This window comes from Gavialis gangeticus, unplaced genomic scaffold, assembly GCF_001723915.1.
Source record: "Gavialis gangeticus isolate Ggan-Ray unplaced genomic scaffold, GavGan_comp1, whole genome shotgun sequence".
Taxonomy (NCBI): Eukaryota; Metazoa; Chordata; order Crocodylia; family Gavialidae; genus Gavialis; species Gavialis gangeticus.
Genome location: NW_017729031.1, coordinates 15,721,144 through 15,736,099, shown reverse-complemented (window position 1 = coordinate 15,736,099; position 14,956 = coordinate 15,721,144). Strand labels below are relative to the sequence as shown.

General features: G+C 41.7%; 1 protein-coding gene across 1 annotated transcript in view; it reads right to left on the bottom strand.

The window, feature by feature from the left end:
- LRP1B (LDL receptor related protein 1B) overlaps window positions 1–14,956 on the bottom strand; it is a 2,002,088-nt gene that overhangs the window by 1,645,827 nt on the left and 341,305 nt on the right. The window contains exon 2 of the mRNA XM_019522796.1: window positions 6,796–6,921. Within this exon, the coding sequence (XP_019378341.1) occupies window positions 6,796–6,921 (126 nt within the window). The remainder of the gene's footprint in view (window positions 1–6,795; window positions 6,922–14,956) is intronic.

Here is a 14,956-nt window from a genome sequence, read left to right as displayed (position 1 = left end):
TGTGTGTGTGTGTGTGTGTGTGTGTGTGTTTGGGGGGGGAATGAAGCTCCCCTGCCAACCCTAACCTCTCCCCCACAGATTGCTGGCTTGGGCTTTGGTAGGACCAGGCCATGTCTGTGTTGCAGGGGGGTGCCCTCCCCTCCCACAACTCAGCCTTTTGACAGCTGAAGTCAGCAGCTGCAGCAAAAGACTGCCTGGCCCAGGGGGTGGGGAGCCCCCCTGCCACACAGACTAGGCCTGCCTCCCCTTCCCCAAGACCTGACCCAGCAACCAAGGGGGAGGGGTCTGCATGGTATGGGGGCTCCCTTCCCTCATCTTCACCTGACCATGAAACCTACCTCCTGTGTGTGACAGCCCAGGGGCTCACCCAGAGGAAATGAGTACCAGCTGAGGTTAACAAGCTGCCCAGTGAGGGGCCCTGGGATGCTAGGGGAACGCAACCTACCTTGACTCAGGATGGCATGTGATACAGGTGTTTGATAAAGCGCTCTAACCTAAAGCACTTTAGTCTGCTACTGCATTCATCCAATATTAAGTTAGAGCAGGATCTGCCATTTTTAAAAGTGCTTTATGTGCTGTGAACATCTGTTCTGTTACAGCTGGAAAGTACTTTCTGCATGCTTAACACACAATAAGTGTAGCATCTGCAACTATCCTGAGGTCATTACATCCTAGTTCAGCTGGACCAGCCTGTCCCCAATAAAGTCAACAGGACTGAGTGTGCTCTAATAAGGAGATTCAAGTATCACTTAAGAGTTAAAATTTAAGTTACTGCCAAAAAATGATAGAAATATCAAAAATTGTCTGACCAATTCCTTTTTCAGACCTCCTACAATGGTTTTGCATTGTATTCTACAATGAACACAATAAACTTGTTCCTGAATTTTGATGCTGCTAACATAATGGGTTGAAAAAAAAAAAAATCAGTAGAGTTATCACTTCCTGTCAAGGTAAAAGCAAAGGTACTGTACTATATTTCTGATTCTCATAAAATATTCATTACATAAGAACTGTACTTAGTCAGGGGCAGTTCTGATGGTCAGCAAAGTCTGCAGCTAGCAGCACACTGCAAAGGGATGCTAAGAGAACACTGCAAGTACTAGCATCTAGCTTCATACAGAAAGATAATAGTCCTCCCTCACAGAAAATAGGAATAAAGGGAGATCTCTTCTTCATGTCCAGGGAATACCACCACCAGCCTGTGGTGCTGATTCCACCACCAGCCTGTGGTGCTGGAATTGGTGCTGATTTACCCACATATTTTTGATAAAATGTTGTCTATAGTTCCATAAGGAAGTGACTTATTTCAGTTCCACTTCTCTGTGTTTTCCCTTCCAAATATGATACCATTTGGTAAAGTATGGGAACCAGAAATCAGGGGAAGATGTATGATATGAAGCAAAACAACCTGAAGTTCCTTAAGTAGCAGCTTTTAGCTTATTTGACCTTACCAATTCTGGGGGAAGAAGTACAGGGAGAGTGACAGAAAAACAAAACACAAACACAAGGCTAAAATAGGATGCCTGGATTAGGTTCAGAAAGTCACTAGCACTTGTCTGCCAAAGCATGGCTTATGTATGATTATGAATATTGTTGGCAGAGACCAACCAGAGAATGGGACAGCCTGGACATACATCTGCAGCTGGAAGTGACAATGATATACAGGCCATTGGCATTTCATGACACACATGGTGAATTTTCCACCTCAAATCAGGCAGAAGCTGCTCAGTGAAACAAATATTTTCAGTTTAACTATGGCCAAAACTAGGGAAAAGCATATTAAAACTGAAAGCAGAAACAAGCAGGGTTGTTAGGTTTTTGTACTCTAGCCACACGTTCAAGAAGATGATATAATGTCAATGGTGTTACAACTGGAAATTATTACTGAAGACAGTCTAAGAACATTTGCTAGACATTTTTTTTTGTTGGAAATACTGAACTTTAAAGTAAATATTACAGAAACTCGATAAGTATTCACATCAGAGTCTTTATATGCCAAGCCAGGGGTATCAAAGATTCATGAGGTTGTTCCAGGGCATGGGCTACACATTGGGTGGGCACAGAGATGTTGCACAGGGCTGGTCCAGGGTAGATAATGCACAAAGCTCCTTCACTGGACCAGCCCTGTGTGTTGGATCCAGGGCTGGTCTATAAATCAGACCTGAAGACCAGCTTGATGCAGTGGCTGGAGCTGGTGCACACACTGGCTCAGGCACACAGGGCTTATTTGTGGGCCCAATCTAACTGACCTGCAAACTGGCTCCACACCCCTCAGAGACCCATAGTACACATTATATAAGTTACACAATTAGCATGAAATCATGAAATAAATTTAGACCTGCCACATGTGCAAAGAACAGCCACAAATGCAAAGTAATTATCTCAAAAAATATCCAGCCAGCTATAAAGAGAGCCAACCAGCTATCGAGTTAGTGCTTAAAAATGTGTAACAAGAGCTTATTTCTATCCAGCTTTAATTTGAATGAGTAGCAGGCCCCATAGGACCCGATGAGTTTGATACTCCTGTGCTAACTGATATAGTTATCTACAAGTGACCTAAAAACATGCACCAGGACAGATCCTCAAGTGGGATAGTGCAACTGAAAAACAGAACTGCATCAGGCTATCTGGTCTATACCACTGGAGGACTTAGTCTCACATGATTCAGATGATTACAATTTACTTCATCCAACTGTGATCCACTTGCAGAAAACTAGAAATTAAAAATTCTTATAGAAATGATTTAGTTAATGAATGCCTATATCCAAAACTATTACATGCTTTTCCTGGACAAGTCATTACTTGAAAAAAAAAAGAAAAATTTGTTCAATAAATTATTCATTTTGAATTACTGAATCAGATTTTTTTTTTTTTTGGTACTATAAAAAGCAACAACTCCACTGAGAACAGAAAGAATAATAGCTGCTAAAATAATATGACAGGTCAAAAGTGTAGGTGCTAGAAGAATTCACTTTTGCTTTTTTTTAAACTATTTGTGAGAACATTTAGCGCTGGTGGAAAGTAGCAAACTGACAGCTTAGTGATGGAGGGCCTGTATGCACAGACTTGGAACAGCACACGCAATGACAGGAGAGCTTCATCAAACTCCGTGGCCAGTGAGATAGAGAGTGTTATACAAGGCCTGATCCAGTGCCCACTGAAAGCAATGAAAATGAACTCCATTCACCTCAATGAGCATTACACTTTGGGACACTGGGTGTTAAAATGAGAGTATAATTTGATTTCTATTTTCCTCTAATCCTAGCTCTTTCTGGTTGCTAACAAAGGAACCAGCTTGTACACTCTGGTAGAGCCAGATATCATAATTAATTAGTTAATTAAGTAATTAATTAGTTAATTACTTTGTTAATTAATTAATTTGTTAAAAGAAGCTGAATAGCTTTCAGGTATACCCAAGCAGACACATATGTCACTTGGGTTAGGGACAGACATTCAAAAATCCTGAACCTGACATGATTCAATCTTTGCAGGTTAGTCTAACCTGGCTAGGCTGAACCAGTCTGTAGCTGGACAGACATTCTCTCTGGACTGAGGAAATTCAGGCACATGCCTGCACTGGCTCAGGCTAGAAGCCCTCCCTTTCCTAGCACAATGCTGAGCTGAAGTGGGGCATAGCCAGGTCCTGGAAGGATGCTTTGATTAGGGAGGCCTGCCTGCACCATCCCTGGCTTTTCCCCGCTGGCTGTTCAAGGGGCGGAAATGTGGCCAGCACCCAGCCCCCTGCTAGCACTCTGAGGCAAGGGGCAGGCATGCATCTGTTGATCATACAGAGCTTTTCAATCTCCCTACCTTCTTTTTTATACTGTCCAGTGGTGTACCAATGGGGGGGGACAGGAGCGGGCCACAGCCCCTGGGTGATGGCCTGGGGGGAGGGGGCAGCCAGGCCTTTCAGAGCCAGGTGGAGAGGCTGTGGTGCTTCCCGCATTTGGTGTGTAGTTTACCTGCCTGCCTGCCCAGCAGGTTGCAAGTTTCTTTAGTTGTTCTGACTGGAAATTCTGGCTGCTACCCCTCTTCCCACATCCATGGGAAAAAAAAATTAACAGTGCAGCACACCAGAAGTGCCATGGGACAGGAGAAGGGCCCCACAACCTGCTCACATCATCCCTGGGGGGGCACAAATGCAAGCATTGGACCCCAGGCACCGGAGACCCACAGTACACCACTGATACTGGCTGTGGCAAACTGACAGATAAGCAAGCCAGCAGGGAGATGATAACAGTGTTTATCACCCCATCAGCAAAACAATAGCCTCTCCCCATTAGTTCAAACTCTTCTTAAACAGTTTACCAGCTGACTTGTTGATCACCTTCACAAAGCCCTAAGTAGTCACTGTTCACTCTGTCCCAGTGAAATTGGAGAGAGACACACACACAGACACCTCTTGGCATTAGCTAGCATACCACATGCCTAGAGTTCGTGGGGCTGAGGTCCATGCTGTGGGAGATGGGAGGGAGGGAGGTGGGGATTTCCTGTTTGAGCAGCAAGGGAAACCAGGCAGATGCTGCTGTGCCTGCAGTCTCTGCTGGAGTTCCAGCAAGGGAGCAGAGGGGAACAGAGAGCCTTGCCCACCCCAGAGAGCATGCTGGGATAGTGGTGGAGACTGATTTATCTTAAACCAGCAAGGGGTCTGGGACAGACATTGCATAAGCCAATTTGAACCAAATCAGTTAAGTCTGATACTACATTTAACCAGGTCTATCTCAAACCAGTTTCAGCCATTTTCAAACTGGTTTATGTGCACTGAACATCTGTTCTGTTACAGGTTTAAACCCATTTCTGATCACTTAAACTGGCTTATGCATAATGTCTGTCCCTAGCTTTGGTGCACTAGGGAAAATTTCTATATCACATATACCCTGTGGCCCAAAAGGTGCAATAAATAGCATATTTTATATATTTTATTATCCCTTACAGATGTAAGCTGTGGTCAGAAGAATGAGCTATGATACTATACACAGTTATAGTCTATGGAAGCATATGTTAGAGTACACTCAGATGTTTCATTTTAAGTTGTGATATCTATGCTGAGAATTTCGAAATGGCTCACACCATCTTCTAAACATTTTTTTCTTTAAACAAATTAGCTGTACTGAAATACCCAATGGGCACAGGTAGAGCAGAAGGAAGGATTTTGTTTCACACTTAAAATGCAAATGAAACATCACAGGTTGATCCTTGAGTGCTGTTAAGTTGTGACTCTTCACTTCAGAAAAAATAGTGCTGATTGGAGAATCTAGTCTAACAGAAGGACAGTAACAGAAATCTACTGGCCTAGTAATTTCCTCCTTATGCAAGTTATTAACTGAAAACAAAAATAAGCTGGGATTGATATATGTTTATATACAGTAGACAGAACTGACATGAGCCATAGGTACTCTCATTAAATGAAGCTCAGCATACTATTTGATAATGCAAAACCATACTTGGTAGTATGTCTTTGCTTGGTTGTGATTTGGGAATAATATATTGAGAAGTTGCCCCCAGCAAGGGAATGAAATGGAAAGAGGTAATGCTGCTATCTGATGTTTGTCACTAGGGCCAATTAGTTATTGACAGGCCATAATGCCATTTCACTGGACAATTCTGAATTACTGTGTGCATAATTTTGTCATTTACTGTCATTTTCTCAGTAATAGAAAGATGTTTTGATACAAACAGAGAACCTATTGTATCTTCAAATGAAAAAAATGTCTATTGGAAAAGGAACACATTGTTCTACAAACACTATAACAAGGACTTCAAAATATTCAAAAGATATATGGATTTCTTTTTCCCATGGAAATCCTGAAGCATTTCACAAACCATTTCTCAGTGAGGTCTTATATCCTTCCCCCTGCCCCGCCCCTACACACCACCACCCACCCATGAGGTAAGTATTATACCTGTTCTACAGATGAACAAATTGTGAAATAGGAAGGTTAAACAACTTGTTCAATGTCACAAAGCCAGTCAGAATTAGCCCCCAGATGTCTTGACTCCCTGCCCTTGTCTTAACTAGAATTATACCCTTGAATTTTCTCAGATGAAACTTTCTGCACTTTTCTTGCCTTTTATACTGCACTAAAAGGAATCTTGTATTTTGTCAGTATCGTCTTTAACATGGACTGATTATCATGGGGACATAGACTAGGAAGTTCCTTCATTTTCCAACTAATATGGGAAACAAGGGAACATTAAGATTTAATAACACCTCATCAATAGTCTGGATTGCTGAGGTGAAGCCTGTAAGGGTTCTGCTATGGACTCCAATAGCTCTTAGCCACATAGAAAACAAGATTTTTTATTATACTTAAACATGTTTTATTGAAGCTTTCTCTGAATTCTCTCTCTCTCTCATGCTGCTGGGTCCCCCCCACCCTTCTTATTACACATTTTCATGTTCTACTGTCCCATCTTTTTTTCCCTCTTGGGTTCTCAGGGATCCTCTGAAAATGACATTATGTTGTGCTATTTGATTTCTTTTCCCTTTTAAAAGAAAAAATAAAAATGTATCCTCCTTTGTCTGCCTTTGCCCCTGCCTTCTATAGCTAATCTACTAGGTCAGTAGGAGCACATGGAACATATACTTGGATGTTCATGTTCATTATAAAATGACACATGAACAAAACACCTTCCAGGGCTTTTGTCTCACACCTACACAGTGAATATAACCTATTTGCTTTGCCCTGAAGATTCATTTGAAGTTCTTTTAAAACCAGAATACAACCTGGTAGCTACAATATACAAACTATAAATGTTATATTCCAAGGAAAGTACGAGGAGACGTTTACTTACAGGTATCTAAAGATTCATCTGAATCATCTGGACAATCAGGTTCTCCATCACATAGCCAATTTTGAGAGACACAGGTTGCATGATCATGGCAAAGAAACTCTCCTATGTCACACAATTGTTGTTCTTCTGAAAATGAGAATGTTTTCAAATGGAATGATTAACACATGGATGAAAATAAAAAGACACAAAATACAATGATTGTGAAACGGGATTAAAGCAAATACAAAAATAGCATTAAAACTTTAGTGGTTAGATGGCAATACTTTTACTTGTGCTGCGCAGTAACTCTTTATGAGTAGTCCCATTAAATTCTCCAATGAAAATTTTCAGAGACTACAGTGCATCCACATATGAGCAAAGTGGAGGTCACAAGGTTGCCTCTGTGCAGGCCAAGTCCCAGTGCTCTGCCTCCTGCCACCCTGACCCACCAGAGGTGAGTTGCCTGCACTGGCTCATGCTCGGGAGGGTGTGGGAGTATGCTGGAGCCTGGGTGCAGGGAGTTTGTCTCTGGCCTTTGAGATGGGGTGTGCAGGAATCAGAGTTGGGCTTTGTGGGACTGTGCCCAAGCATGGGGGCATGGAGGTCCCAGGATAGGTGCATAGGAGCCAGGGTCAGGTTCTGTTGGCCTGTGCCTGAGCACAGAGTTCTCTTGGGCTCAGTGTCTGGTGTGTGTGTACATTGTGGGGTGCAGGGGCACAGCCCAGGGATATCTGGGATGCCAGAGGACAGCAATCTAACTTGCATCAATAGGAGATCTAGTACAGAAGGGCAATTCACCAGTCTAACCTAAATCAATTAGATTTGAATGCATATTGAACTAGGTCTATCTTAGATTGGATTCTGCCATTTTAGATTGGTCTATGTGCACCAAAATTCTGTATGGTTATGCGTTTAGATAGATTTCTATGTAATGACTCTACATTGCCCTAGTGTGCTTTCTAAAGTAGTCTGAGGGCTCTAAAGAAAATTCTTATTGTTGCACAGTTTTAGGGACAGTTCTTTTCAATAACCTCTTCTTTTTTTTTTTTTTAACCCAGATATAGTATTTTCAAGGTAAGTCTCTAAAACTATTGACGGTCACACGTTCAAATAAGTGAGTTTCCAGCTATTACATAAACAGATATTTTACATTATTTAAATTATCTACTATAATATTGCTGTAGCTCCATAAACTTTTCTCAGCGTATAGTGCTGAGCTGTTTAAACTAATTTGTGTAACTATACCCATCATTTGTTTAAAAAGAAAAAAAAATAGCCCTGAGGTATTCAAAATAAATAGCACTGGAAACAAAAGACCAAAAGAGTTTTGGCCAGCTTTATTATTTACCAAGTATATTCTTTATATAAGAAGGGTCTGAATTTTGAAATCCATTAGTATCAAGAGAGAGTACAAATGTCTGTTACTTTCAACAGTATTGAACTTACTAAAAAACACAAACAAAACAAGCAAACCTTAGCATAATAAGATTTTTTAGACTTCCCATACATTACCCTAGCATAGCTGGGCAAAATATGGCCCATGGGTAGGATCTGGTGCACAAAGGGACTTTGTCCATCCTGTGGCAGGTCCCTCAGTTCTGCCTGACCCAGGCGCCATCCGGTCTGTAACATATCCCACCTCCCGTGGGCACAGGTTGCGGCTGGGGCAGCTCTGCAGCTGGATTGCCTTTCCAGTTGCTCCTGGCTGCCACCATTGCTGGCCCAGCTCCGTGATACTGGTGGGGACCTGCGTGCACAGCCCCAACCCTAGCCTGCCCTGCCCTGCACCCACTCTGGACTCAGCCTGTTGGAGTAGACTAGCCAGAACCTGCATGTACAGCCCCAACCCGGCCTGCCCTGTCCCTGCTCCAGACTCGCTGGCCCACACTGAGTAGTGGCAGCATGGGCAGTGATGGCCAGGCAGAAGCTCCTGCTCAGCATTGAGGAAAAGCAACCCCTCCCTTTGCCACTGCTGGGCCCTTCTTGTTGCAGCTTCCTGGAACCCACACCCAGCATGGCTGGTCTGCACTGTCACCACTGTCCTGCTGGGTGGGCTGGAGGCAGCGGTGACAGCAGCAGAGAGGAACAACAGAGCAACCCGGGTGCACGCTTCAGGCAGCTGCAGCAAGAAGGGCCTGACGTTGGCAAAGGGAAGGAGCTGCTTTTCCCCTGGGCTGAGCCACTGTTGTCGCTACTCAGAATGGGCAAGTGGGCTGGACCAGGTGCGGGGAAGGCTGGGGTTGGGGCTGTGAGCATCGGTTCCAGTTGATCCACTCTGGCCAGGGCAAGTATGGGGTGGGATAGGGTCAGCGCTGGGGCTGTGTACCACTAGCTGTGAGGAGCCACAGGGCACATGGACTCTGGCCTGTTGGGGAGTGGGCAGGGTGCTAACTGGCCTGCAGCAGCTCCTCAGAACTGTCTGTGTGGCCCACAGGCCCAAATTATTTCCTGCCTCTACCCTAGATGTATAGTACTCAAATATTACTAAATCTGTACTACTTACAGGCAAATTAAAAAAATACATGAATAAATGAACACAGAAAAGTTGCTTGTCTATTTAATATACTAAGCTATACAGTGAATTTCACTTGCTATTTCTGTGCAAGTATTCTGATAACATATTGTACATACTGAGCGTGTCTACATGAGATGCTTTACTTTGCAGTAGACCAACATAACTGAGCAGTAAGTATCACCTTCTACATGTGCAGATACTTTACACAGGAAATTGGTCAACTCCGTGTTTAATTGGCTACCTGCAAAACAGGTACCAAATTAACTGTGAAGCAGTTACTGAAAAAGGAAGCCACATGTAGATGGCCAGCCAGGAGCAAATGTGTTGGTCATCCAGGCAGCAGGCGGCATGAAATTGCTCCCTGCCCCTGGGAGCTGCCTGCTGCTGGGGCAGGCTCTGATGGTCGAGCCTGGACCAAAACAATGTCCCCCTGTCTCAGCAGCAGGGAACTCTCAGCCCCAGCTCCATGACCAGAGTGGAGGCTGGGAGATTGCTTCTTGCCCCCAGGCCTTGCCTCCTGCACGGGCAGGCTCCAATGGTGGAGCCTGAGCTGAGAATGTCCCCCTGCCCCAGAAGCAGGGAGCTCCCAGCACCTGCTCCCTGCCCCCAGGGAAGACTCTGATGGTAGAGCTATCTCCAAGCCCCTGCCAGGAGACAGTTGTCTCCTGGCCCCATGCTCTTTGTCATCCTCTGGGCTAGCACCCAGGGGGAGCCTGGAGCTCCAGCTGGAGGCTGCAGGTAGGGGGAGCAGGGTGGAGGCAAATCTGCTCCCAGATGCCTGCACATGTAAATTGCTGTGGAGTGAACCCATCCAGCAGCATGTGCACGTGTAGATGCACCCACTGGTTATGACATATTAGGCACTAGGGATATGTACAGGCATTACATTTAGCTTGACCTATACAGGGTTAAGTCAATCTAAATGCCCAATCATGCACGCATTCAGAAGGTTTAAATCATCCAAATAAAAAAGTGCATTTAAGTAAATTCATCAGAATAGGAGCACTAACTTAGAGATAAGGTTTACCTGGTCTAGCAAAGGATTAGCTCAATCTCATGAATACCTGCATGTATTTGGACTGCTGCCCTGGGCCTGGGAAAGCCCAGCCACTTGCCCCAGCCCCAGGGCTGTGCTGTTCTCATCCTCCAACTCTAAGCGAGTTATTTTTAGTCCCTGACCCCCTCAAACAACTGGGTGGCCTCCCCCCAAGACCTTCCAATGCCCACCTCCCTCCCTTTATTCCATCATGGACCTGCCAGCCCCCTGGCAAGCCTACTAACTCCTGTTCGTCCCACTTACCTCTCCCCCCACTCCAGTTGCTTACCTCAGTTTCCTACATTGCTTCTGGGAGCAGAGAATTGGTGCATGTTCCTCTCCTAGTCTACATTTATAAATCACATGAAACTAGACTGGATATAAAAAAAAAAGATATACACGTCCTAGGACTGTTCAGCAAGTTTTTAATGGGACTCAGATAGTAGTGTATTAAAGTTTATCAAAGTACAATATTGTATGACTGGATGGTAATAATCATATAATTTAAAATGTACAAGCCATTTCTTAAATATCTTCAGAACAGACAAGAGGGAGCAACAATTGTCAAAGGATGCAACAACTGAAGACTCATTCTGGAGACATTTATGCAGACAAGCAAATTTACCCACACAAACAAACAGTCTCAAAGGGACTCAAAATTATTCATGTATACGTGAAAAAAAACCTCAGAGTTTTTTTTTTTCCTTTTTCTAAATCCTGACTGGCAATAGTTTGGGTGGAGGGAGAAATCAACACTTACTGTCATACACTGATTGAAATGGAGTCTTCTGAGCTTAATTATATACTGTAACAAGCAATGACACTATGGTAAGGCTGAAGGAAATGAATTAACAGTTGCAGCACAGTTACTTAAGTCTGGAATCACTATGACTAAAACCAGAGAAACGGACAGAATAATCAATAGGAGGTTTGTAGGATTAGGCCTTAGGTGCGATTTTTGGCCTGCAATGAAGCCACGTTAGAACCTTCTCAACATTATAGATAGCAACTGGAACTTTCACTGGAGACAGGTTAGCAATAAATAAGTAGGAAATTGGCTTTAAAAGGAAGAGTCCAATTCCTGTGTAGTCCTTAAACTTTACACTTCTCAGAAAGGTATAGTATAGCAGACAGAAGGAGACAAGCTATAAGCCCATACTACCATTAATTTAAAGACCTTTCTCCTCTGCTACATTCTATTATTATTTAGACTTTTATCTTTAATAAAATACCTTTTCCCTCCTCTGTGTCAACTGCCAGTCAAAATGCCTCAGAACAGTTGTAATGCCACCAATAATGAACAGAAGCATTGACAGAAGTCTGTGAATAGCACCATAAATGCTTAAGTAAATGGCATCAGTGGCTAGGAAATATATGAAGGGAGAACTCTCTTATCACCGTTCTCATGGGTAATGAGAGTCTGACACACAGTACCCATATGTTGTACGAAAAAGTTAAGCTAAGGACAGAACAGTTTTATGACTTTCTATAAACCTTGGTACTATTTTTTTTAATGGAGCTTACTGACTACTGCATTTGCAACACTCACAAGCTTTTTCGGACTGTAGATAGCAACTTATGCCTACAAACACAAAGACCTGCTCCTTTTCTAAGCTGGCAAAAATGTAAAGAAACATTACACAAGAAGAGCCAGTCCACATGTTTCTCATTTCTTTCATATAAAATGTAAAGAAACTCTCTCCATAAAAAAAACTAATTATATCTGGCGTAGACTTCTATATTATAAATATGTAATCCCTCTTTTTTTGAACAACGATGAGCCTTTTGTCTGGTTTTTTATTTGGTAGTACAGAAATAAAAATACAAAGGTTAGATTTGTAATTATGTACTTTCTACTGTCAGGATATTGACAAAGTGCAAAAAACCTTATCTTTTAATCTGAAAACTATTTTGAGAAAAAATACCTGAGTTACAAAAAATAGCTTAATATTATGCTTATTACTGTATAGGTTTTCTTCCCTGTTGGCTTTGAAATGGTGCCTTTTCTATTTCTATTTTCTCTTTGATTACAAACATATTTTTACCCTTGACTCCTACTTTTTTCGGGCATTTCTATGAAATGAATAAGACTAATTACTCATGTTTAAAGAAAAAAACTATGGCCATCTTAGATATGCTTCCTTTATAAATTCTAAAGAAAGAGCTTTCTTTAACTGACACCTCTTCCCATTCTCTTTTTTCTGTACTCTGTATGCTGCACCACTGAGCTCCCAGTGGAGGAGAAAATTCACATAGTTTTAACATACTGATATACTTTGAGGTACAGAGCAGATGGCTGGAAATCATCTCTCCATGGGTCAATGAAAGCTCTGGTTCCCTAAGGATAGTGATCCTAATGCTGTGTTGCAAGTTTCACAACAAAGCCTGTGCTTTAACGTTAAAAGTAAATATATATTTCTAGCACCAAAAAACATCTTTTGTTGCAGAACAGTCACATTTTAAAAAGAGGCAAATATTAAAAATGGAGGGAGACTATAACAGTTGTATAGGACCTGCCTCTAATGTCTCTCGGTTAGAAGTACTGTGGATCACCAAAAACTCCATGAGATTGTAAATTTACCTTCATTTACAATTTCCAACCGTTGTTACATTCATATATGCATTGTTAGAAGATTGGAAAAAAAATACTTTGAATGCAAGATTATGACCAGTGTCTGCTTGCTATAGAAGAGCTGCAGTTTTAATAAGACAGTTGCCCTTTGTAGACATGCTTTAAATCCTAAATGATTCCAAAGGATAAAGGTCTTTTTGTCTGTGATCACACTGACTGTTTAAGGGCAAAGGTATTTGGGTTTCTTGTATTTGGGTGAATGCAAATTAGAAGAGAAGGCCAATAGGTCTCTTAAACAGAACTATAAAGGAGGTAAAATTTATATAATTAAGTGCTTCCCCAGAAGATATCATGAGAATGTAAATGAATCTCTGTGAATCTAATTAACACTCTGCTTTAGTAGGAACATGCATACTGTATAACTTCCAGCATCAACATAAAAGAAACTTATATTAATTACCTGTAAATTGCCATTCTAGAAAAAAAGAGTTTCTCTCTCAAGTATTAGTGATATTTCTTTTTCAGGGGGTGGCTTCCAAACTGTCATATTTTCCCACATTACTCCTTTCTTTCTTCTTCTGCAGTCCAAAATGAAATCCTACTCATCTAAACGACCATCTGAAGACTTCAAATACCTCACTTTGTGATCAGTATTTCTATAATCTCTTCACAGACCACCAAGCTACTTGGTGTTCCGTCTTCAAAACTCTACCAATCTCCATATGCTCGGAGCACCTGAGACCCCCCAAATCAATTCTTCCATATGGCAGCACATTGCAAGGTAAACAGCACTTCAATAGCCTGGAAAGTTATTGATTCATTACAACCTGGAACGTGCTCGTTTAGTCTCGCTAGACAACCTTAAAATAAAACAGAAACACACATACAACCTGACCAAAAAGTTATTCCAAAAGACAAATCCAAACGCTTCCAAGGTCTTTGGTTCAAACAATGCAGTGAAAGAGGCAAGGTACAGAAAAAAGATCATAAAGTCCTTTTGGATAATCCTTGGTTGAGGAGGGAGATGGTTACACTAAAAAAAACTTACAAGTGAAACTGTTTCAAAGTCTTTAATAATAATTTGGTGAAAGATTAAATTAAATTAAAATTCACTTTTTGTTCAACATTTTCTGAGTAGTTTTCCATTTTAAGTCTATCACCCCACCCCCTAGCCAAACAAAGAGACAAAAGAAGAAATGGGGATAAAACAAGTGTGTACCAAAGCAACTTGGTCATCAGTGTTCCACCCTAAAAAGTTACATCCAAACATATATATTTACATTAATGTACTTATTTCAGTTGAAAAATCTAGTATTGATGGGGGAAAAAAAGAAAAACATACACATCCTGTTCTACCAGAAGACTTCAAATACCTCACTTTGTGAACACTATTTGGTCCTGAAATGTGACTAGTGCCAGGCCTGTATTCTGGCATGTAGATTCATTTGGCAAACACAATAAGTTCTAAATAGGAACTTGGTCTTCACTGAAAGATTTCCCAATCGGGAGCAAGGCTGATAGAGCATCAAGAACCCATGTAAAAGTGTTGTAAAAGGCCTGGATCTCAGACTCATGACAAAAGCAAAATTCCCAAGAAAGAGCGGGTAGTTTTATTTTATGAATAGCCCTTTTCCCCCAACAGCATCAGAAGAGAAGAAATACAACGGTAACCAAATCCACTATTGAACATTTCACACTATTTAAATTTACTGAGGTTTCTACCATCTATCTTTGTATCCAGATGTAGCATTCCCACTGTTGATAAAAAGCAGTTCTACCACATTTCAAGGATATTACATGCCCATAAACTAGCACTTTAAAGTTCTTAATTAGTTTTGCTTTGATTTTAATTAAGTTCTCTTAGTTACATGAGCCTAACAAACTCAGGGAACTTGTTTTCCTTTTAAAGCTTGCTTTCCATGTGGGATTTCCTTTGATCTCTCCGTCAGAAACATGGAAGAACTTACCGATTAATTTCTACCAAATTTACTTAAAAGCTGCAGAGCGTTTTCCAATAGCAGTTTTGGATACAAGATACTATGTGCTAAAATTTACCATT